This window comes from Capricornis sumatraensis, chromosome X (genome assembly GCF_032405125.1).
Source record: "Capricornis sumatraensis isolate serow.1 chromosome X, serow.2, whole genome shotgun sequence".
NCBI lineage: Eukaryota > Metazoa > Chordata > Mammalia > Artiodactyla > Bovidae > Capricornis > Capricornis sumatraensis.
In genome coordinates this window covers 128,873,253-128,898,735 of record NC_091092.1, presented here as the reverse complement: position 1 = coordinate 128,898,735, position 25,483 = coordinate 128,873,253, and the positions used below count along the sequence as shown (strand labels likewise).

General features: G+C 42.3%; 1 protein-coding gene across 1 annotated transcript; it reads right to left on the bottom strand.

The window, feature by feature from the left end:
- Nucleotides 1–11,949: 11,949 nt before the first annotated feature.
- On the bottom strand, nucleotides 11,950–25,252 carry RS1 (retinoschisin 1). Its single transcript, XM_068963318.1, has 6 exons — nucleotides 25,225–25,252; nucleotides 24,709–24,734; nucleotides 24,025–24,130; nucleotides 16,909–17,050; nucleotides 14,547–14,742; nucleotides 11,950–12,102 (listed from the first exon to the last, which is right to left on the bottom strand). The coding sequence occupies exons 1-6, from the start codon at nucleotides 25,250–25,252 to the stop codon at nucleotides 11,950–11,952; spliced, it is 651 nt and encodes a 216-aa protein (XP_068819419.1).
- Between the last annotated feature and the right edge of the window lie 231 nt (nucleotides 25,253–25,483).

Sequence of the window (25,483 nt, the reverse complement as noted above, 5' to 3'; positions counted from 1 at the left end):
TGTGTGCTGGAGAAGGGGGGCGGGGGTGGGAGGGGACAGGGACAATCCAGTTAGAAGGGGAGGGGTGGGTGGGGTGGGTGGGGGAATGGGCGGGGCCGGAGTGGTAAGCCAGTATTTTCAGCTTTATGAAGGTGTGTGCAATATTGTATGTGTGGGGCCAGCTGGCTCCCCACGGCCACAAATGCTAGTCAGGGATCTTAGAGCCACAGGAGTTCCTTAGGGATCACCAGTCCCCACGAGTCTTGTGTGAGAATGCATAGCGTGCCATTGAGGAAGAAGACATTCTTGCCAGGTTCTCCCCCTTACGTTCCAGATTTAGTGCAATCGCCGTTGAACTTGGGAAAGCCAGGGTGTGTTCTGGCACTGCAAGTGATAGAAAAATAGGTGTTGACTGATATCCTTACCACAGATTTGTTTCCACCTAGACTAAGTGTGGGGTTTGTTGTAATCCAAGAGTATCCCTTTGAAGGGTTAGCGGATGACCTAACTGTATGTCTTAAATTGTTTTCTAAACTTCCATATTTGATAGGGTTTGTAACATTTATTTATAATTAATTAATATTGTACTGTTATAATCATTCCTTTTCTGTTAAATGTAAAGTTACTTTGAGCTGTTTGGAACATTGTGAAGCAGTGGGACAGCTACAGTAGTTTCTATAAAAACTAAACAGTAACATTTATATATTGCATCAGGAGTATTTTATTCTATATATAAATATATATATGATAAATGTCTGTTTTATAAATATAATCATTTAAGGAAGTATCGTTATGACACTATCTGCCATATTTTTATACATTTGTGATATGAAGTGAGTATTATATTTCTAATCAAGGGAGTTGAAATTGTGGCTGCACGGGAGTGTAGTGGTAGGAAGCTTGCTCAACTTTGAGACCCCAGCAGCAGCTTTTAGACACGATCCTTGGTAGCAGACAAGATGCAACAGCTCCTCCCGAACCTGCAGGGGAAGAAAGTTGGCTAGGCCAGTAAGAACTCCAGCAGGCCTATCTCCGTCCTCACACACTTGGCTCCTGTTCATGTCCAGGGACGTTCCTTGCACCTGAGGGGAGAACAGATCCAGGGTTACTCATGGGACTTTGTAGAGAAAACGTACTCTTCTACTTCCATTAGTGTAGAGCGTAGACCAAAGATTTGCCAGTGAACATTCCTAGTTGTGAGGTTGTTAGAGGTATCAATCTGCAGATCTTGCATACCAGCTCTATGCTCCTGAATCCCACGTGCTGTACTGGAGACTTGCGGCTGGTAGGATGGGAAATACCTGTGTGGCACTTCGGTTTCTAAATGGTTTTTTGTTGTTGTTATTGCTCTTTCCAATATATTTAGAAGGCTCCTGAAGCAATTCCAGATGTAGAGAAAATGGCTGTACTCATCTTCCTGGGATGGTCCATTTATAACAAGGTTATCATGTACATGAGTAGACACACACACACACGTGGCCAGAACAGGACTTATCTTTCCCTCCTTTGATCTCCTTCGACTCCCAAGTTATTCCCAAGTATCATCAAGGCCTTTGGCCAAAAGGGGCATTGCCCCATGTCCCTGGGCCATCCTTGACAGAAATCCCCTCAACACTGTCATTCATCAAATGTATTAGATTTTCAGTAGTCTCTTAGCAATAATATTTTTAAAGATCCCCTCCCACCCCTCAAAGAGATATTCTCAGTATTTATTACTTGCCCCAGGATTGTGAGAGTGTCAGCCCCTGAATCAAGTCAGCTATAATCGAAATGTGCTGAGTACTGTTCCCCCTCCCCTAAGATGTTAAGAATCATAGCTCTGATGATTATGAAGATTATAAAGAAAAAGGTCTTAGTTTCTTTGAAGCTTAAACTGTGTGCATATTGCATTTTTATATAACTACTATACTGATGTGTATTGATTATATATAGAGGTCATTTTAAGGTGCTTTTAATTTAATTTTAATAAGTGTAATAGGCACTAAAATGAAACTCAACTGGGTACTATCATTGAAACAATTTGATTCTAACCAATAGTTTGCATGCTCTTCGATTCTTTTTATATCTGACTGCTTTTACCAGTTCAGTGCTGTCTGAGTAGCTCTGAATTCTGGCTTTTTCCAGGCAGCTGCTCAGTTATATAGTGACGTGGACCCTTAGCAGTTTTTGCCTGGATACTAATGACTCTAAAAGGGTGTGTAACTCTTCTTTTTTAAACTCGATCTGTACCTTGTATTCCCCCTTGCAAACCAGAAACTCCATTTTTTCCTCTGGAAAGACTTCTCACTGTGCTGTGCGCTTAGAAACTGCGCAGTCACATTGCCATGCTGTGGCATTTGAGGCTCGTTGTCACCTAGGGGCTGGTTTCCCATGTTTTCATCCTTGCTAACACTGGGATCTCAGATGTTTGCAGAACATTTATATTCTGATGGTTCTTCAAAGAAGGGCTAGAATAATTGCCTTCTACCTAGAGTAAAGTAAACCTAACTGATGAAGAGTCAATACATACTTTTCGTACATTCCCAGATTTGAGCCAGAAAATATCTACAATGTTTTCAACTAGTGTTTTTGAGGTAGCTCTTTTATCCTCTTCTCAGCTTTTGTCCATTCTGACTTTCATTGACCTCAGTAAGCTGTAAGTGAACTCCAATCCACATTTCTAGCATGCATGATTCTCTTCCTGCTTGCAAAGGGGAATTATAAAGTTTTCTCTCAAATCTAATGGGCCCTCTCTTAGCTTTTAACTCATTTTCCTCCTGTTGATGAATTATTGGCCTCACAAAGATTGCCATCTGTGATGAGATAAGGACTTAAAAGTCTCAAAAGTCTGCATTTTCTTTAGGAAGGGAAGTTTATGGCATCCATGTTCTATTATCTGCCCTGACTTCCTAAAGGATTAAAAGGTCAAATGAAGGCTTATGAATTGCTTTATTTTATGAAAGTGTCACTGATCTTTTGCAAAGAAACTGCTTCGCTGTTTTTCTACCTTTGCTTCACTGCCATCCTCATTATTCTTCTCAGAAGTTCTGAATGAATTTTTACTGAACCTTGTTTGGTCTCAGTCAGAGGTTTAGCATCTCCAGAGCCCAAGACAACAAGTGCTCCATGCTGAGGGGCTCAACTGAGTTGTCTCTACAGCAGCAATTCTCAACCAGGGCCAGTTTTGCCTCCTGGGGGCATTTGGCAATGGCCAGAGACATATTTGATTGTCACAACTGGGGGTGGTGGTGTGCTACTGGAATCCAGCAGGTAGAAGCCAGGGATGCTGTAAACATCTTGTGTGCACAGGAACACCTCCCGTGCCCCACCCCCGCCCCCCCCGCCACAGACAGAGAATGATTCAACCCCAAATGTCAGTAGCGCTGAGGTTGAGAAACCCTGCTCTCCTGAATTCCAAGCCCACCCGCCCGCAGAACTTGGCTCAGCCCTGGTTCTCTGCAGGCTACAAGACTACAGGTATGAATTCTTTAGTGTCGCATTCTCTTTTTAAGGAGTCTTCTACCACCATTCTCGAATCCCTGGAATCTTGTTGTTCGTTTCCATTATCTTGGGCCTGCTAAAAGGTGCATCTTTTGGGAAGAGACCAGAGTCACTTCATAGGTGTTTGAGAACTTAAATTCTAGGTCAGCATCCTTAGAAAATCTTTCATATAGACATGAAGCTTATATTTAAGAAGCAAGCAGCAGCCTGGCAGATTGGCATGATTTTTACCAACTGCTCAAAGGCATACGTGGCTTTAGCTGTGTCTCCCACAAGAAAATGTCTTTGTTTTCTATTCAAGTCATCTAATAACTCTTTACAAATATTGGCGTATGACAGACCAATTAGAGGCAAAAAACTCTTAGTTGGTGGTCATGATGTGGCTGCTATAGGAGTATTTGTGCTGTATGCTTTGGTTAAATCTGTTTTAAAACATACTTTAAGATTCACCATATGCAGTTGTACTTTAATTCTAAGCTCAGATTTATGCTGGTTAGTTTCTAGTCATGTCATGTATTATAAAGTACCTTGTGGTGTAGAGTTAGCCAGTTTAGCATGTTCCTATCCTGAAAATTAGTGGGCTTTGCTACGAAATGCTATCCCATTTTCCCTTTCCTGCACCTCTTAGTTAACGTCATAGTACCCTCACTTCTTAAACTAGTTTTTAGAGTAAATAAGGAAAAAAGCCATTTATTTTCTTGTAGCTATGTATGAGAATGACTCATAAGTGTGCAACTTTTTTTCAAGGCCAGAGGATTACTTTTCAAGTATGTAGAAGGCTCTGTCCATTTCTGTTCACCTAGGTCCTGGTGGTGATTTAACTTTTAGCAAGGGCAATGGCTCATTGCAACTTATTCCTAGAGCTCAGCTGGGACTCAGAAACCTGCATATTCTCTCCTGGTCAGAACTTTTTTTCTGGAGAGCACTGCTTTTATATCTAGAAGTTTGTTACCTCCTGCATTATAATAGGACATTGAGCTCCATGCGAGCACTAAGATCCACAGACTCGTACTTTTGTGAACTGGGAATCTGGTATGATACACAGAACCAAGTCAGAAAATAATGAAATATGTCCTTGCCTCCTTCAGTTCATCACTAATAAAGTGTGTAGGCAGAGAAAACTTATTTGCAGTTTAAAAAAAATGGTTTCTTTAAAAGAGGCTGCAGAAACGACAGTACAAATGTTGTTAAATGTCCTGTCACTAATCCCAGGGTCAGAATCTCACAAGAACGTTCTCTTAGAAACTTGAAGGGCCAACTTACAAAATAAAAACTTGTAAGTGGTTCTGATTTCTTCCTTTTGCATCTTGACCAGCTGAGATGCAGAATATCTTGAGGTCTGATTCAGCTGGGTAAAAAATACTGTCTTAGAAACCACGAGTAAATGCAAGAAAGTGAATCCATGACAGGATGAGTCCGATGTCTTTCTGTATACACACAATGTGATAGTAGTAAAGTGGCTAGAAAACTGTGGGCCTGCTGCCCTATTCTATTCTATTTCTTCTTTTTTAACTGAATGTACTATAAACAGTCATAGAATTTTGTGCCAAGTCAGTTACTACATGAATATTCATTTCCCATAGTGCTTTGTTAATACATCAGCATTTGGCCTGGTCCTGACTCTACCTTTCTCCACTCCAGGCACTGATCCACCTTTCTATGTATTTCCTATAGGCTATTAAATACATATAGATATAATCACGACCTGCCTTGTACTTTCATTCACTAACTGTTTACTCCCAAGTTTGAGGGAGGTTTGTCTTTTATTTTGCCAGAAAAAATTTGTAATAGTCTACACGTTGGATTTCTAGGGCCAGAGAACTACAGCAGTAAAACTGGTATCTCTTCTAAGGCCCTTCATTACCCACAAGGTTAAGCTCTCTGAACCCCATTTGATCCTTGGGTTGTATTTTGATCTTCCTTTGGAATCTTAAAAATCGGTCTCCATGTTGTATGCAGATTAGAAGTTGCCTTGTTCGCTACTCTTCCAGCGCAGAGTATCAGGGAGAAAGAGGCCTTATCTGTTCCTCCATCCCCTCCATTTTGACAGACTGCTAAGAATTCCTCAGGACTTCCTTTGGTTTGGGATTTTACATTCCCAAAAGCCTGATGTGATTCATTTCAGGCATAGACAAGTTTGTCCCAGTGCTCTGCTTCAGGGCTAATCAGACAAAACCCAGGAATAGAAAAGGTAGATGCCTTGACTTTTGTCCCCGTTGGGGGATTAAAGTATTTATTGCCAGAGTTGTCAAAAGCTCCAATTATAACACATTCAGTTTCAAGGGGAAAAAAAAAATGATGCTTTTCCTTCTGGAGAGCTTTTTAAGTTCTCCACAGCTTAGATTTTCCAAAATGGAAAGTAAAGCTTGTATAAAATCTGTTTTCACTAGAAGTATTAATATACAATTGATTATAGTCAACTCGGTCCATTTCCCTCTCCTTGTTTCCTCCTTGGTCACTGATTGAGTCGGGCTGGAGGGGTAATGCTGTGATTATAAGAAGTAAATTCTCATGTAAATGTGGATTGATCAACAGAAACTAACCAAACAAAATAGTTGCCCCTAATTCCTATCTCCAAGAATTGCTTTGTGCCATTTTGAATTCAGGTAGTTATTCTGTATATATTTAGAAGACTATTCTGAGCTTCTTCAATCTCTAGGAAGTTTGAAGGGGGTATCTGGGAAGACACAAGGCAGGGAGACTTTGAAAACCCTGCTTGTGCCTGAAAACAAAAATAGGGATAAGCCAGAGTGATGTAACATCTAAATTTGTGGTAGATGAAGAATCAGTTGAAATTCTTAATTGCACAGACTTTATAATCCATAATAAAAAGTGTAATTCCATACTTTGTACTGTGGCAAGGGTGTGACGTGGTGTTAACCTTTTTAATTTTTGAATCCAAGCTGAATTTAAAGTGTTGAATATTTAAATTCCTCACAAGCTAATTATGTACCATTTGTAAAGTGTTTATATAACTCTTTGTATCATGTGTTGGTACATCTTATCAAGTTTTTTCTGGCATGTATTCCATTCTAAACTTCTGTAAAATTTCTATTGTTGCTGTAAATATTATACAAATATCTATTCCGTGGTAACCTTAATTATCAGCATGAAATGGTTAATTTTTACTGAGCACAATGTATTTTTGAATGGACCTTCCCAAATGTCTTTAATAAAATGCAGATTTTGCACTGACTGATGTGATTGCCAGGCCATCCCCATCGTGAGCACTGTGGTCCCTCTTGTTTGAACAGCAAGCAGCTCCGCGGTCATTCCTTCTTTGTAAAGAACTCGTTTGAATTCAAATGAAGAATAATGGGTCTTTGAAGTTGGAATCAGTTTAAGGGACAGAAATTATTGTAAAGCAGGGCAAATCCTGTTATTTACTGATGTTGATAATTTTTTTTTTTGTATTTATAAAGCTTTTCCCCCCTTCTGGTGTTTTGAAAACTTTGGTTTATTTTACAGTTGAGTGTTGCCTCCTTTTTACGTTGCTAAACACTTGGTGGTTTGGGGAAGATGGGAAGATGTCAACTTCCTGCATAGTGCCGTGGAGGAAGCAAAGGTGGACAACTTAATAAGGATTTCTTCATGTTTTGGAACAGGGAGTTGGCAAACTTTTTCTGTAAAGGGCCAGATAGTAAATATTTGAGGCTCTATGAGTCACTGGATTTCTGACTACTCAACCCTACTCACCGTGCAACTCTGCCATTGTAGTGCAAAAGTAGTATAGATGATATGTAAATGAATGGGTGTGACTGTGTTCCAGGAAAACTTTATTACAAAAACAGGCAGGGGACCTCGCTTTATCTTTAAGGATAAGAAGACCAACTAAGTAAATGGGGTGAGGGGGGAGCTTAAATTTTGTGATAACATGTGTCAATATTCTCCAACTTTCTTTATCTTTCTAAACAAAGGATGGAGCTAAAACACTTTCTTACAGAACTGTGTCACCAAATTCTTCACTCCAAGTTTCTCAAGTGTCATACAGACTTGTGGCCTATGATTTCAGCTATACTGTTTATCTAGATTGACTCAAAGTAACTGAAGCTTGTCACTTTTTTATGTTCATAGCACTTACTATGGCTGGGCAAATTGCTAAGTATTTTACTTATATTAATACATTTATTTTTCGGAAGGCAACAAAGTGGATAGTATCCCCATTTGTAGATGAGGAAACTGAGGTTTATGGCATTTACATTAACCTACCCAAGGTTACCCTGCTAGGATTTGAAACCAAGTACTTTCACTGTTAAGACTATGCTCTTTAAGACTACTATACTAAGCGATCACTGTTTCCACCTAGAGAAACTGACATGGGTTTGTGCCATGGGGCAGTTCATGTACCACCCTTCCTTCCATCTCCCATCAGGTGGTAATTGATCTGATTTGAGAGTAGAACATTTCATTGAAACAAGTCAGTGTGTGTGTGTGTGTGTGTATGCGTGCAGGCTAAGTTGCTTCAGTCGTGTCTAACTCTTTGTGACCCTATGGACTGTAGCCCACTAGGCTCCTCTGTCCTGGGATTTCCCAGGCAAGAATGCTGGAGTGGGTTGCCATGCCCTCCTCCAGGGAATCTTCCCGACCCAAGGATTGCACCCACATCTTGTACGGCTCCTGCGTTGGTAGGCAGATTCCTTACCACTGAGCCAGGGGAAGCCCATGTACTTTAACTGGAAGTTTCCCCCACAAAAGAAATAGTACTACAAACATAGTTCATGTTTTTAATAGCAAGATTCTGTTGGGCTTCAGATGTCCCTCAATAAAAGTTTTATTTTTTATACATTCTGTCATTAATTAAATGAAGTAAGAAATTCAAATGCTGTTATAAACAAATCATAGATAAATGTTTTACAAATCTCATTATTTATTAAACTCTCAAGTATTGAGCAATTTCCAATAAGAAATCTCAACTGACTGGGTTGCAGAAATTGACAAGTTGATCATCACAATATTATGGAAACTCAAGGAACTCAGAGTAGCCAAAATGATCTTGAAGGAGAACAAAGTTGGAAGACTCATGTGTTACAATTTGAAAACTTACTACAAAGCTCCCATAATCAAAACAATGTAGCACTAGAATAACAATAGACATATAGACCAGTGGAATAGAATTGAGTGTCCAGGAAATTCCCTGGTGGTCCAGTGGTTAGGACTCTGCTCTTTCATTGCTATGGGTGCAATGAAACTAAGATCCCACAAGTGACGTGGCCAAAAAAAAAAAAAAATATATATATATATATATATATATATATATATATATAGAGAGAGAGAGAGAGAGAGAGAGAGAGAGAGTCCAGAAATATAAACCCTCACCCTCCGGTCAGTTGATTCTTGGTAAAGGTTCAAGATCATTCAATAGGGGAAGAATAGTTTCTTTGACAAGTATGCTGGGACATTTGGATATTCACATACAAAGAATGAAATCAGACCCCTACCTCATACCATATACAAAAATTAACTCAAAATTGATCAAAGATTAAATTTAAAAGGTAAAACTATAAAATTCTTGGGGAAAAAAGCAAAAATAAATCTTCATGATCTGGATTTGGCAGTGGTTTCTCAGATATGACACCTATAGCACAAATAACAAAAGAGAAAAAATAAGTTGGACTTCATCAAAATTCTAAAATATGTGTTTCAAAGGACTCCTTCAAGAGAGTGAAAAGACAGCTTATGAAATAGAAGAAGATATTTGCAAATCATTTATCTGGTGAGGTACCTAGAATATATAAGGAACTTTTACAACTCAATATTTTAAAAAACAACCTAATTTCAAAAATGGGCAGAGTCTAAATAGACATTTCTTCAAAGAAGGTGTACAAACACGGTAAACACATGAAAAGATATTTAACATCATTATTCATTAGAGAAATGCAAATCAAAACCACAATGAAAGATACTACTTCATACAAACCGGGATGGCCTCAATCAAAAAAGACAGATAATAACAAGTGTGGAGAAATTGAAACCCTCATACATTGCTGGTGGGAATGTAAACTGGTATAGCCACCTTGAAAAACAGTCTTGACAGTTCCTCAAAAGGTTAAATCAAGTTACCGTATGACCCAGCAATTCCACTTCTAGGTATATACCCAGGATAAATGAAAACATGTCCACACAAAAACTTGTACACAGTTGTTCATAGCAGCACTATTCATAACAGCCAAGAAATGGAAACATTCCAAATGTCCATCAACAGATGAATGGATAAATACAATGTGGTGTATCCATACATTGGAATGATATTCAGCCATGACAAGGAATGAAGTACTGATACATGCTACAACCTGCATGAACCTTGGAAACACTAAGTAAAAGAAGCCAGACAGGAAAAACCACGTATTGTATGATTTCATTTATATGAAATGTCCAGAATAGGTAACTCTACAGAGACAGGAGATTAATGGTTGCCCAGAACTGGGGTGGGCAAGTGGGTTGGAGGGGTGATGGCTAGTGGGTGCAGGGCTCCTTTTGGAGGTGATAAAAATTTTCTAAAATTGATTGTGATAATGGTAGCTCAACTCTGAATATACTAAAAGTCATTGAATTATACACTGTAAATGGGTGAAATTTGTAAGCTATGTGAATTTTATCTCAATAAAGCTATTCCAAAACAGAAGTTTCCAATATAAACAGTTATTTGGAGGACTTTCATCCCTGCCTCACCCTGTTTACTTCTTTTCTATTTTTCCCCTTAACTGTACTCCCCATCCTGAGTCTGGTGTGCCAGTTGTAGTCCTGAACTCTTAGGATACTGCCATTTTCTCTGACAGTCCATATCACAATAAGAGTTCATTCATCTTTCCCAGTAAGAATCTCTGTAGGCATTCTGTGCAAAGTGGATTTGTCCATGTATCCTAAGGCCAGAGAAGGAATTTTTTTCCCTACCCTGAATTGATAACCTCCCGCATTGCAGGCAGACGCTTTACCATCTGAGCCACCAGGGAAGCCCCTATTATTTGAGAGAAGATTGAGCAGAGAAAGGTGTTGTTTAAGTATACAGCATGGGTATTAGAAAGATGCTAGGTTAAATAAGCTGATCTAAGACCCACAACGCCAGAGAAGAGATTAAGGGATTTTAGGAGGCTGGCCATTCACAGAGAAGGTGAATATGATGTCCAGGATCATGTTGATGTCCATTCACTAAGCTTGTCGTTTGAAAACAAAGTAACTCAGAGAAATGAATTTCTGCTAGCAGAGGCTGCACTGTGTCAGGGCCAGAACAGTCTTGGATTCCCTAGTCTTGCTGGGGTCCCTCATCCTCAGATTCGACCCTCTCCTGGCTCCTACTTTCAAATCCTCTCCTGCCCACGTGCCCTGCTTCTGGGGAAGGGCCTGAAAACAGGCTGAGCTATAAATAACAGAAGAGGCAGACTGTCCTTCCCCCAGCTGCCTGCTTACAGAGCTCCTCTGGGAGAGGAAGGCCAGACTAGCCCATACTTTACAAGGCAAAGGGGCTGAGATTGGGAGGTTGGAAGGTTGGGCTCAGCAGCAGCCTGGCTACATCATGCTTCTCAGATTGTAGGTCCTGATCACTTCCAGCAGAGTGTACTTGGCTGATGGGCCTCCTCTGTAGCCAGTGACAGCTCCTGGCCAACTGTTTTCCCAGAGTTAAGTTTGTTGAAGAATGGTAGCCCTGGATAAAAGGATATTCTGCTGTGTTCTGGTCATTTGGGTTTCCTAAATACAGGGAAATTTTGTTCCTTACATGTGTAGCCTGTCCCGGGTTATTCAGTTAAATGCTGACCACAGACTGGGATCATGTATCTGAGGGCATGCAGAGTGGAGTTGTCTGTAATGAGAGCTCTGAACCTCCCCTGCCACTGCGTGCAGGGTTGGGCATAGGAGGTGAAAGCTCAGAGCATGGGAGACCTTCCTACCTCTGGGGTGTTGGGTCATGCAAGGCTCTCACAAGACTGGGACACCAACTCCCATCTACCAGACTCATCTGCACCACCCAATCCCCCAAACTCCATACCCAATGCTCTAAAGTCCTAAAAGACCATAATTTAATGAAAACCTAGGAGAAGCCACAAGCTTGCTCCCCCTTTGTGTTCAAAGAGAGGCTTTATAAAACAGTATGTTCCTGTTTTGAGCGTGGTAAAGAAAAAGAATTTTCAAATTATCAGGGCTGCTTTGCATTCCCCTGCAACTGCACCTTTCACTTCGTCAGAGACTAAAAACAAAAACAAAAATAACACCCCCAGAGCAGCAAATTACTCCTGCTACTTAGGCTTTCTGCATGAAAATTGTTTTCAGAGACATTTTCTTTGTTCTTATTTTCTTTGACCCTGAATGGGAAATACGTTCATTTTCATTTTCTCTCACTGAAATTGGAAACTATGCAAAAAAGATAGTATTCTCTGCCCAGCCCTGCACTGAAAAGAGCCTGTAAAATCCAGCCCTGTTGGTCACAGTGATAAGTCAGCGTTCCCCCATGGGCCACTCTGCGCCCTTCACCCACTGCAGGTATGAGCCAAGGCAGCATTAGGCACACTTGCTGACGCACTCCAGCAGCTCCATCCGGATGGCAATGCGGACATGCCAGCCTAGCGGGATGAGCCGGATGAAGCGGGAGATGATGGGGGGCCGCAGCAGGTTCTGAACTGTGGAGGTTCGGTCCGAATTTCCATAGAAAACCTAAAGAGGAAGGAAATGCTATCACCATCACAGCAGAGGAGAGAAAAGGAAGACGTTTCCTGTCTGGATTTTGGCTCCAACTTTTCACTATGGAAAGTCTCAGTGCTTAAAAGGTAGAGAATTTGCTGATATCCTCCAAAATCTGACCTTGAATGTTTGTCAGCACCTACATGCTCCAGGCATCGACAGAAATGAATTAATATTAGGTAACAACACATCCTCAGTCACACTAGCTGCTATTCAAGTGCTCAGTACTGTATGTCATCAGTTGCTGCCATATTGGATACTGCAGATAACATTTCCTTCATTGCAGAAAGTTCTATTGGATGGTGCTGATAGAAAATGCCTCTTTATTCACATCACCAATTTTGTGATTTAATCCTTTGCATTTTGACAAGAATTTTGAAAAGGACCACATTGTGCTTAAAAGAGGAACGTTCCCATGTTCCAAAGGTATCCACAGTGGGGCTCAAGTGAAAACTTGTGAACTGGCTCTGAAGTTGTGAGCCAAAGCTTAACTGTGTGTCTGCATCGATACAAATGGCAAGTACTTTTTAGACTTGGGAAAAAAAAGTGTTTTTAAAAAAGAAAAAGACATAAAAACTAGAGAGAAGATTCTCAAAGTGGGAGAGCAGTGCCCAAAATAGAAAAAGGGGTTGCTTCCTGTTTTGGGGAATGTAACATAGCATAATGCGGTAGCTATTGCATAGGACACGGTCGCTATTTGCCTATATTTTCAAAGAAACTTCTTTGCACTCTTTCCAGAGTCCTAATGCTCTGCCCCATGACACTAGAACATTTCATTTCCTCCTGGGATTATCTCCTATAAAAAAGTTGGCTGCCACATTGACCTCATCCATACACAAATCAAGAAGGACTTCAGCTGCCATGATCTTGACTTTATTTCTTCCCAATAGCAACACCCCACACCCTCCTCTCTAAGCTCTTTGCCCTTGAACCTATTTAAGTCAGGAGCCTGGTGAAGAGGGAGAACGGAACAGGCCCACTCCACACAGCTGCCAGAGTGGAGCACTTCTTTGCAAAGAACCATCAAGGCCTTCAGAAACACAGAGCTTGAAAAAGAATTTGCCTATCTTTTTGAAAAGCCAACTAATAAGAACAAAAATGAAATACAATGTCCAAGTATCGAGATGGTTTTTCCTATTGTGTTCAAACTCCTTGAAATCTCAACTCATGCATGTTTTGCTGTACAAATTGTCATCAGAGAGTACAGAGCCTTCTGATGTTCAGCTACACATGTCTGCTTAACCTGATGAAATGTCTGAATTAGCTGGGGAGGCCTCACTCTCAGGCAAAAAGGCAATTAACTTTTCCAAACAGCTGGCGAGTTTTTATTTCACTGCAGATAGCATTTTATATATATGCAAAATATTGACTATATATATATGTGTGTGTGTGTATATAGGGCTTCCCTGCTGGCTCAGCTGGTAAAGAATCCACCTGTAATGCGGGAGGTCTGGGTTTGATCCCTGGGTTGAGAAGATCCTCTGGAGAAGGGAAAGGCTACCCACTCCAATACTCTGGAGTGGAGAACTCCATGGACTATATAGTTCATGGGGTCGCAAAGAGTCAGACACAACTGAGCAACTTTCACTTTCATTTAGCTTCCCTGGTAGCTCAGACAGTAAAGCATCTGCCTGCAATGTGGGAGGCCTGGGTTCAATCCCTGGGTCGGGAAGATCCCCTGGAGAAGGAAATGGCAACCCACTCCAGTACTCTTGCCTGGAAAATTCCATGGATGGAGGAACCTGGTAGGCTACAGTCCATGGGATTGCAAAGAGTCAGACACGACTGAGCAACTTCACTGATATATATATATATATATATATAATATATAAACTCAAGAGCTTACTGTGTTCAGTCTGTGTTGAATAAGACTTGGGTCTCAGCCCTCAGAGATTAGTAGGATATCAAGTTGCTCAAAGGTTTAAGTGATTCTATTTCTTCTCAGCTAGAGTCCTTTCAACCATTTACATGGTTTAGTGGGTAACTTGTTGAGATTATCTCAGTCAACAGTTAGGAGAAGCCATATCCATTGATACATAAAGGGACGAGGACCTAGCCACATCAGTAGTAGATCAAGGAAGTGTTCAAGGTCCAATGAATTTGGAAGCATCCAAATGGCCAGTCTTGATTATTTAAGCATCTCTGTGCTGATGCGAGAATTCAGACAAAGATTTCTTTTGCACATATGATGGCACTCATTGGTAGACAAACTGCTAGGCATGAGGGGTACAAGAAAAGACACCTGCATTGATATCGCCATCAGAGAGCAGATTGTGTGGTGGGGAGGAAGCATGGATGACTCACCATGCTGTGGGGGCAGAGTTCTGACAGAGCGTGACGACAGAAACACAGAGATGGATGGGAGGGAATTCCCAGAGGGGCTGTGTGGAAGGTGGTTTGGGGTAAGCCCGACGTACCCGGTTGTTTCCGGTCTGGTCTTTATAGTAAATCCAGTTCAGGCTCTCATCGGTCCTGTACTGCACACTGTACTTGGTCATCCACTCATCGATGTCACAGCGCCCCTGGGTGAGGATCCCCGAAATCACTTTGACCTCCTTCAGATCTATCTGTAACCACTGGCTGCTGTCCTGGAACTTGGAGAGCCAAGCGCACCTGCGTGGACACAGCAAGTCACCAGGAGCCTTACCCCATGAGCACCTCTGAAGAGCTGGGAGGCACTGTCTTTTGAGGGGACACCAGCACCTGCAGAGCACCCACAAAGGTCAGGCAGCCTGGGCTGCAATCTGTTAAGCACCCAGAGGCTTGTCCTCAAGAAATATCTGGCCTCTGATCCTTCTGTAGTTTCTCTCTCCCTGCACCTCCACCGCCCAAGAAAGAATTGCCAGATTCAAATAATTTGTCAAAGAAATGCCTTCAAGTGTAGCTAAAATCATCTTTGGGGTGTGGTTGAGCATGTTTTTCTTCAAAACATGCAAATACGTGGTCATTTCACCCACTAGCCCCCTTCCTTTTTCTTTAGTCTCTCCTGATGTTCTTTCTCCATAATTTTTCTTTTTTCTCTTTAATTTCATCTCTTCATACCTTATCTGTGTCTCCTTCAGGTGCTGTCACTCATACCATGGTAGGCACGGTGCACAGAACATAAAATCAAGTGGCTCTGGAAGGCCTTCTCACAATTGTAAAGCAAACCAACCAATGAAGGAACTGATTTATTTTTTAGTTATATCCCTCATAATTTGTGGAAACCTATAGTTTCCCTTTATGGTATGTGTGTGCATGTGTGCACACATTGATTTAGCTTCTCAGGACTCTCAGCCCTTGGCTGCCTTCTCTTCTAATTCTGGACTTGCTCCATGGGTGGCTCCTGACTTTTTAGGTACATCCCAGACCTTTCCTAAATTCCAAATCCCAAAAATCAATTGTCAGCTATTCAACTTCTCCTGGATGCTATACAGCATCTCAAAACATGTCTAAAAAGAGCTCTTAATTATCCTAACCCCAGCCTCTCCTTCCAGTGTTCATCTCTCTGAATGCTACCCTTTCCTCTCTGTCACCTCAACCATCTAATCCATCTCTTGGCTCTATCTCCAAATGTTCCTCAAAGTCATTTCACTGCCACCATGCTAGCCCATGTCACCTTCAGTTCTTGCGTGGACAGCTGGCATAGCTTATTTAACTAGTCTCTCTGGATTCCTCTCCCCACCTCACCCCCAACCCATACTGCACATTAAACCGTTCTTCCCGTAAGAGCCAGAAATTTTTAATTGAAACATAAATCCGATTGTAATACTCCCCAACTTTAAATCTTTCTCTGGTAGAGTCTGCCGGTTGTCTCCCCATTTCCTCTACCCATCTTCCTTTAGTAATGGAACCCCTGAGTTTTCTGCAAACGAGTGGCCACTCAGCTAAGATCACATTTCCCAGTCTCCTTTGCAGCTGGATGGGACAATCTGAACAAATTCTGATCAATGAGATGTGAGCAGCAGTGGCCAGTAGGATTGTGCATATATCCTTAAAGGAAAAGTGTCTGCACCGTGCTCTTCTCTCCCTACTGACTAGACTGTGGATATGGCAGTGGAATCTAGAGCAGCAATCTTGGGCCCCAAGATGGAAACTTCATATTAAGGAGGAGAGAACAAGGTAGAATGAGTTTGGGTCCCTGATACCATCCAGCTGTCATAACAATTCTAGACTGCCTAATCACCTTCATGTTGATTAAGTCTCTGTATTTGGGGGCTGTTTGTTACAGCAGCACAAATCTGTATTCTAACTCATGCACATTCAGGGTTCTTCCAATATCCCTAAAGTAAGGACCACAGTCTTTAACATGACTTATAAGGCCCATACCATCTGACTGCTGCCTACCTCTCTGGCCTTATCTCACCATCTAGGCACTTGAGGGAATCTTCCCAACTCAGGGCCTTTGCATCTGCTGTGCCCTGTGCCTCTCTCCTACCTTCCCCCAACCTGGCCAACTGCAATTCTCAGGGTAAAGATTTTTGCCTTAGAAAACCTTTCCTGGTGTTTCAAATCAAATAGGTCTTTCTTCATCTCCCCCACAGTACTCCTCACACTTAGCAAATGGCCAGTTGTGTGACAGTGTGCTTAGAGTCTCCCCCTCTGAACTGAGTGCTTCTCAAAGGCCAGGAGCTCATCTACCTTGTTCACTGCTATATCCATGGTCCTTGGCGCATGGAAGGCACTCAGTCAATATTTGTTAAATGAATAAATGCATTCTATGTCGTTCATTTATCACAGAGACATACTTTTTCAAATTACATGGAAAAAATAATCACCCAAGTTGCATGCCCTGCTTACCCAAAGCCTTGACTGTTGAGCCGGGCCTTGTTGGCAGTCCAGGAAGAGTACCAGCCCACGTACTGCTCCACGTTGGAGCAGGTGATCTGGTCTGGTGTAACCTCTCCTGACTCAAAACCCAGGGGCTTATGGTATGGGCATTCTGGGAAAGGAAAAACAGGGCACATTGAAACACTCAGATCGCATGGCAAGACTCAACAAACATGACATGACTGAAATGACAAATCAGACCCTCCCATGAGGTAGAAGATGTTTTCCTTTGTCAGCACCGTTCTCAGTGGATAGGACTGGGTCTTCATTCTCTTCACTGCTCTTGTGAGAAGAGAGTGAAGATGAAGTGAAGGGACTGTCATAGAGACTCACAACATTCATAAAAGCAGAGGGAAGTACCTCTTGGGTAGGGGGGAATTTTGAGAAATACTTCACATCCTCCACAAACTCAGAGACCTAAAAACTAAGAGATTTGTAGCAAAATATCATACTCAAAGAGATTTGTAGCAAAATATCATACTCAAATGCCATACTCTCTATTTTCCTTATTAACACTGGTTAGCCATCCCACATGATGACATCAGAGTCCCTAATTGTCCTCAGGCAGCATATGATGCCAACTATAGGAACAAAACAATGGTGAGAGGCAAGAAGGGCAATTATATATTAAGACTGACTTCCTACTTGTAAATTGCAGTTTTCTCACTAGTCTAATGAAATTCTAATGAAAAAAGGAGAGGGGAATGAAATGAGTCTAAGTGACTGTTGAATAGGAACGTTTGAAAGAAACTGCTTTTTCCAAATAAGACTAGACGAAGCTGGTGCTTATATATGAATTTTCTGCTGCTTCTCATGTATTTCCTCTGATATTTAGCATTGAGTTACCTGGTCAGAGACTGCCAATTGCCAACCCAGCATCTATTCTCCTTTTCTTTTTGACTAAAAAACGCTAATTTTGTTGGGTGCAGCAATGTAGCCAGCTGTATATGTGTGTGTGTGTGTGTATGTGTGTATATATATATATATATATATATATATATATATATATATATCTGTATTTCCCGGTCACCTTTGCAGTTAGAGTTGACCATATGACACAATCTCTGATCCATGAGATAGGAGAAGATATCTGTTGGTGATTGCCAATCAAATTTTGCTTGCCCCCTCTTTCTTCCTTGCCTAAAAGAAAGATCTGATGGCTGGTACAACAGTAGCCATCTTGCACCATGATGATAAAGCCAAGAGAACTGAAGAGACCTCAGCCTTGATATCCTTAAGCTATTTCTTACCCCTAGTTTTTTACTATGTGAGTCAAAGCAAAGCTATTTCAATAAGCCACTATTTAGGGGGTCTCTTATTTATAACCAAACCCAGATTCTAGCTGAATTTATTTAGAAAACAAGCGATAAATTTAGGCAGATACATTCTCCTAGTTCTCCAGTTGTGAATGATAAACTTCAAGTAAGGCAGATCAAGTTACTTTCTCACCATGTGTAAATGTGAGTTCAGATTAAAAAGCCGAGTGTATTTACTAAGGCATTGTCACCTTCAACAGTAAAATGAGTGCTTATGTCTTTGTAGCAGATAATTTTCAAACATCAGTAAAATTGAATGAGGCATATAAAAGCTTGAATGACATCCTGAGGCTCTGGAGTGCCTGTAGGGATAGTCCTGCCCTGCCCCAGATGCTGAAGACAAAAGGACAGCTTCAGGCCTCTGGCCAAGGTGGCTTAACTGCCTTGCTACCCAGTGTACCAAAGGAATAGGGCCAACTCCCACCAGTGGCTGCAGCTTAGTGGAGCTGGGGGTCCGAGGACAGCATTTGTAGTTTATCAAGTACTCAAAGCTTCGGGGGGCCTATTGATGTCGAGAGAGAGAATAGGAGTGCTTTCTGGGCCACTCTATCATGCCTTATGTGGTCAGATCATCAGAGGGGCTTGTTAAGAATGCCGGTTCCAGGATTCCACCCCCAGAGCCGCCGCATTTTTAATAAACACACTTTGAAAGCACACTTTGCAAACCTTGGTTTGCCAGGAAGGTGTTTTGCTGACTGGAGGATTCAGGGGGCCTGCTCTCTGTGGCCTTGGGGGTTCATCCACCTCCTCACCTCCCCCTCTGACCTGGAAGATGAGCCCAGCCACCAAAAGGAGGGACAAGGCCCCAGCATCAGAAAGCTAGGTTTCAGTTGGAAACACTTAAATTCTAACCATGGATGTCCCTAGGGCCCCTCCATCCTGAACCTGCCTTTTCTTACTCTGGGGCCACCAGCTCAGAGGGGAGAGGCCGAGGGAAAGGAAAAGCCATGGCCACCTCTCCTGATTGCTTTATTCTTGCCATTTGGCTCTTTCTCTATTTTCACCCCTCACATCTCTTTTGCCATCTCTTCCCAATTAGCCCATCTAACAGTTAGTTATACTGCAGCGACCTGGCCAATGGCAATGTCCTTGGAGGCCTGTGAGGGCTTGTCCTGACATGGATCTTGCCCATACTCTCCAGGGCAGATGAACTCACCATCCCCATGGCTTCAGGTGGTGTCTGAAAGCCAAAGAGTGACTCCCAGGCCCCAAGCTCCAACCCACTGCCTCTTGGATATTTTCCAGGTGAACAGTTCCATCTGGGTGACCTAAAGATGCTTCACATTCATCTATCCAAACTAAGTCCTTCAGCATCCAAGCCCCAAGCCTGCCCCTGTCCAGTGCTCCATGACTCCAGCCACCAATCTGCTAACCCAGAAACCCCAGTGTTTGGGCCCAACGCACCAGGTAGAGACTGTGATGGGTCTCAACCAGGACATCACCTGGAAAGTTAAGAAGTGCTGGTGTTCAGGCCATACCACCAGCAATTCTGTTGTCCTTACTCTGGGGCAGGACCTGGGCATGGGGTAAAGCTGCAGGTGATTTTAATGGGCAGCCAAGCTCAAGAATGCCACTTAGAGCCAGTTTGACATAGGATGGGATCCCACTCTCCCTTCAGTGAGCTTAGGCAAGCTGCTCAACCTCTATGGGTCTGTTTCCTCATCTGTGAAATGGGTACAACAGTAGTTCCTGCCTCCATAAAGTTGATTTGGGATTGTTTAAAACAGTGTAGAGTGTAGAGCCTCTATTGCCTGGCCAAAAATAATCAGCTAGTGCTGGTGTAAATAGTGTGAATTTGTGAGAGTATATTAATGTCTTGAGTTGTATATGTTTGTTTTTATGGTGAAAACTCACCAGAGGAAATAATCTAGCACCTCTCTACCCCCATCATCCTCCCTATATCCATCTGAGAAGGTCAGCTTCCTATTTCTAAAGGTTTGGACTCTCCTTGCCTCACAAAGGAGTAAGATGTTTACAAGTGCATGCATGTGACTTGAGACAGGAGAGGCCTGTTGACAGCCTAGCATCCCTCAGGCTCATGGATTCAGAAGGTCCAGGCCTCAACAGGAATGAGGTGACTCTCCCAGATGAGGTGGCTGGAGGCTTTGGGCTTTGAGCCTTGCTGGGGCCTGGGGGGACTTGTGATAGGGGCCTGAGCACCTCTGAGGGAGTCTTGGGAAAATCCCCCAGAATTAAGCTTGGTTCAGAATGAGAAGGGCCACCAACAAGGTGTCTGCCCTCCTGTGAGGGCCAGTCAGGCAGAGAGCTGCCCCCAGTCAACCCTGGCAGGCCACCGAGGGGCAGGGGGCAGGGGAATGTAGTCCAAGGGGGAGGGACATGACCTTCAACAATCCTGTCTTTAGACTCCTCACAGCCCATGATAAAAGAGGACTCAAACCAGAGTTATCTAAAAATTGGAAAAATAGAAAATGTAACATTTCTCCTGCTCTTTGTGCCCTGGAGTGAAGGGCAGTCCACTCACATTCTTACTATTTTCCCTGGCTCCTCCTTTTGCCTTCACCTGGCCACCTCTTCTCATCCTTTGGCTCTCTTCCCACTTCCCCTGCCCACCCTGAGCCGGTAGGGACTCCAGATGCTGCCTCCAGCTCTCCCGGTCTGTCTAGCTCACCATTCTATCCTGAGCCGAGCAGAATGCCTGTGTGTGCTAGGCACTCAATAGATATTGGTTGGATGGATGAATGGAGGGATAAACAAACTTCATCGCCTCATCTTGGGTGGCCACTGGGGATAAGCAGAGATAATGGCAGGAATAGGAAGCGGGGAGCTCAGGGAGGCAGTGGGAGTTGACTGGCCCAGAGAAATCCCCATTGGCCTCATCAAAAGCTATCAATTGAGTTTAAACTAGTATTAAGCAACATAAACAATGCTGCTAGAGGAATTAAAGCGATCCACTTCACATACACAGAGAATATGTCTGTCCCAAGCTTTCTGCTCAATGGAGGTTACTATAAGCTATTAAGCCTGTTTGTGCACTCATTTTACTCTTAAGGAAAAACCTGCATCTTCTGTGGCACAAGTGTCTCTTGTGATCATTAGATGGGTAAAGGCATCATCATATGTACTGCTAATTCGGGCTATGCACGCTTAGCATACTAGCCTTTTTTACTCAGTGGATAATTTTTCCATGTGTAGACATATGAAAGGCAAACATGAAGAATAGTAACATAAAGGAACACAAAGAGAGTTCAGGGCCATTTTTGACAAAAGACATGTGACTATTATTCTGCACATGTGTTAGACTTGAATCTGTGATGATATAGTGGAATACAGAATAATGTTTATAAAAGAATAGAGTATCAACTTGAATATAATATGGAAGTATAAAATCTAGGATATAAGTAAAGCATTGAGTCATTGGATGTCTTATGCTTTGATACCTTCCCTACCTTATTCCCCCCCTCGCAGAGTGACGAGGTAATCTTGGCTCACCATTGAAAAAGACCTTTTACTATAAGAGCGTTAAACTGAGATTAGCAGGCCACAGTGCAGCCAGCTGGTCACCTTCTGCTCTGTGGGTAGGGCCCCCTGGCAGTAACAGCCAGTGAGCACCTGCCAGCACCTCCCGGCAGCTCTGAATGACCCTCCTGTCCTGTGCTTTCTAGGCTCTCCTTCTGTCGTAAGGCGGGCTCTGGTGGAAGCACTCAATCTCAGGATCCAGAAAGACAAGGCCATGTTCTTGATGTTCCAATGAGGATCTGAGGCACTGACGGGCAAGTGAATTCTGGAAAGTTGTGGCCAGTCCTCCTGTCCCGAATCATCTCTTTTGTGGAAAAGCCAATTTACATAAATGAGTCAACCATGTAACACTAAGATTGGAATTTTTTCTTTCCAGGGAATATCTGTATTGCTAAAATAAAAACAAAAACCCCAGTGGGGTGAGGAAAACACTTAAGCTAAAAGAATTTCTGATTTCAGAACTTCAAGTTCATGGCAGCTGTGTAGGGGAGAGAGCCTGAACCACCCAGGTCATCTTCATGTTCCTCAGACACACAGCCCTCCTCAGCTGCACAGTTGATGGGGTCAATGAAACTAATCCGTATAAATAATCTCTTCTCAATTTCTTCTTAGAAAGAGCTTCCTTGGACTGGAATTCCAGGAGGACTCCCGTCTCTAGTGAGGAGAACATTTGTTTCCACTAAAGGGTAAACTCCTTCAGGGTAGAGACAGCGGTTCATTTTTGTCTTCCCATCAGCACATCACAGGCACATGATGACAGAGGGTGGAATTGAATTCTAAACGGATTTATTAAGGAAAGTGCCTCAGTCTTGACTGCAGATCACCCCAGCACAGAAGGGCTGCAGGAGCTCAGTGGGATGTCCTTCCCAAGGGAGAAGCCCCTGAACTCATCAGCACTTAACTGCTTTCCTGGCTACTGGGCCCCCACTGTTTCCTTCCAGGAGACTTCCTTCAGAAACCAATTCCTACCCCTTTAGTAAATAGGAAAGCAGGCAGTAAAAGCCTTTGTAGATCCCCTTTCCCCACAACTTGCTATTTTAATGCAAATTTAATGAAATAATGCAGAGAAGCTCACATACTGCACACTAAACCTCTCTCCTGGAGCTATTATTAGGCGATTATGTAAAGTGAATGACACGGCAGGGCTCCAGCATAACCCCGGAAAGGGGTGGCAAGGACAGTTTCAGCAAAAGAGACTTGGAGCTGTGGTAAATACTGAGCCTGGCAAATGTTTGCTAGGCCACTTGAAAGTCGGAATGTGAGCTCTTAGGAGGCAGGAAGAAAAGGAGCTACAATTTGCCAGGTCCAGGACAAGACACTTTAATGCTTCATCCATTTTATTCCTCAGAAATACTCCTTAGAGCAGGTTCCACATACTTTGGCCTTTGGGCTAAATGTGGCTTCATGCCTGTTTTTATAAATAAAGTTTTATTGGAGCACAGCCATGCTCATGTATTTACATACTGTCTATGGCTGCTTTCTATTTGAGGTGTCGAGGCCCTGCAGTGCTCAGAGCCACAAATAATTACCACCAGGTCCTGTACAGACAAAGTTTTCTGGCCCGTACTTTAGAGGAAGGCATTCATATTAGTCAGCAGAGGCTGCAGAAAAAATTGTCACAGAAATTTCAAAGGCTTAACACAACAAACAGTGATTTTTCACTCAGGTGAGGTCAGCAGGAGGTTCTGCTACATTTAACCTCCCTGGCTCCCAGATGAAAGGAGAAACCACTTTATCCAGCAGGGAAATGGACCCCATTTCAGAAGAGACACAGCTCCCTTCAGCTAGAACTGCTCCTGTGAGGCCACCTGACTGTGAAGGGGCTGAGAATGTGAGGCACATGGTTGTTTGGTGAGCAGTAAGTGTCCGGGCATAGTAGTATCACCTCCATTTGACAGAGAAAGGCCAGAATGGAGTCCCAGAGTTAAACAGTGATGCAGCCAAGATTCCAACCCTGGTACCTCTGGCTCAGAAGCCTGTGCTCTTCTCAAAATTGCTGCCTATCATTAGTTTATTTTAGGTAAATTCTGTTATCTCTTTCAGTGAAATTTAGGTCCCATCTTACCATCTCACAGAGGTCAAGTAGAGATCCAGCAAACTGTTCTGAACAAAGATAGCAGTGCCATTTGTTGAAGCAGTGGCCATTGAAATTTGCAGTTTAAAGGCCAACTGGTGAAAACCCGACTATGGCATTCAGGGGATTTAATTCATCAAAGTTGAAAGAAAGACGAGAAACAGGGTGTTCCCAAGGACACCCCAAGGATCTGGTGCCCCAAGGAGAGGAGACACTCACCCGGTATGCAGTCCAAGGGGGTGGAACCTGCAGACCACAGGGCATTGGCACCTCCTTGGCAATCACACTTGCATGCTTTGTGGTACCAGGGATCCTCACCCTCATCCTGCGGGAAATCAGGGGGCAGGAACTTCAGAAAAGTCATAGTCAAAGGCAACTGTGGTCAGAACTACTGGAAAAGCTTGCATTCACAAACCTCACTCATTCAGTTCCTATTGTCTAGGGCAGCTTTCACTCTACAGCGGTGCAACTGACTTATGAACCCAGTTTAACACACACAGTCACCACTCATCTTTGAGTCTAAATAGACAAATGTTTGTCACTGTGGATGACCAGCTAAAAACTTCACAGACACACCTATGTAGAGAGCCGTGTCCACCCCATTGTAGTGATCTTCCAGTCAGGCTCCTCACATCTGCAGGGCCCTTCTGGGGATCCAGTTTTAAAAGGGACTGAATTCAAGATTCTGCCATCTGACTTAAGACCTGGTTCACTTGCATTGTCTCATTTATCTGAATCAGTCTTGGACTTTGTCCAGATAAAACATGCTATTTCCACCACCAGAAAAAATACATGTTTAAAAATACATTTTTAAAGAAGTGGTAATCCTATACATTGTTTTTGGCTACGAAAATCTTCAAAAACAGTATCCGTATGAATTCCAGCCTTCTTACTGTAACATACCTCAGTAGATGATAATCCCAGTGTGGCTGAGCAAAAGGACAAGAGAGGAAAAATCAAGTTAAAACAAGAAAGAAAAATTCAACAAATGACTCATTACACGGAAAAGCAAAGTGATAATAGTCACATAAAAAGTTAACAAGGCCCCTTCTGGAAGAAGTCAAAGTGAGTAAATATGTGCCTGGAAAAACATCCACAGAGGCTTAGAAACTAGGGACAGTAAAATAGAAAGACAAAGATGATGGTAATTATCTTGTTCATTATAGAATTTTGGAAAAATACATTAATGTTGCAAAGAGAAAAAAAAGCACCTATATATATATATATATATATATATACACATATACACACACACACATATATATACCACCAAAGGTAACACTATTAACATTTTACTGTAAATTTCTTCTCTTTTCTTCCACATTTTAAGAACATATTTGAGAACCTATCTAAACAATGTTTTAAGTTTATGACATTCTTATTCCATTTAACATTGTCAGTGAGAGTTTTTCCCTTTACTTGTTAACTCCTTATCATTCATCATCATGGTTCCCAGTGTCTGCCCAATATGCTATTAAAGAGTTGATTCCTAGACCTCCTGTGACATAGTTAGGTGATTTAGAATTAGGAGATCATCTTTTTTAAAGTTTTTTTAGCTTTGTTTATTATCTTCAGGAAATATCAAACCATAATCAAAGTATAAATACCATATAAATGATGTGGAAAAATTGAAAATCTGCAAAATTTAACATAATACTAACATTTAACCTATCTCTAT

Coding starts and splice junctions, on each gene's coding strand:
- RS1 (XM_068963318.1), bottom strand. CDS start 25,252: ATGATGATGAATGATAAGGAGTTAACAA. Junction 24,735..25,224: donor GAATGATAAGGAGTTAACAA/GTAAAGGGAAAA, acceptor CCTTTTGCTCAG/CCACACTGGGATTATCATCT. Junction 24,131..24,708: donor TGGGATTATCATCTACTGAG/GTATGTTACAGT, acceptor GATTTCCCGCAG/GATGAGGGTGAGGATCCCTG.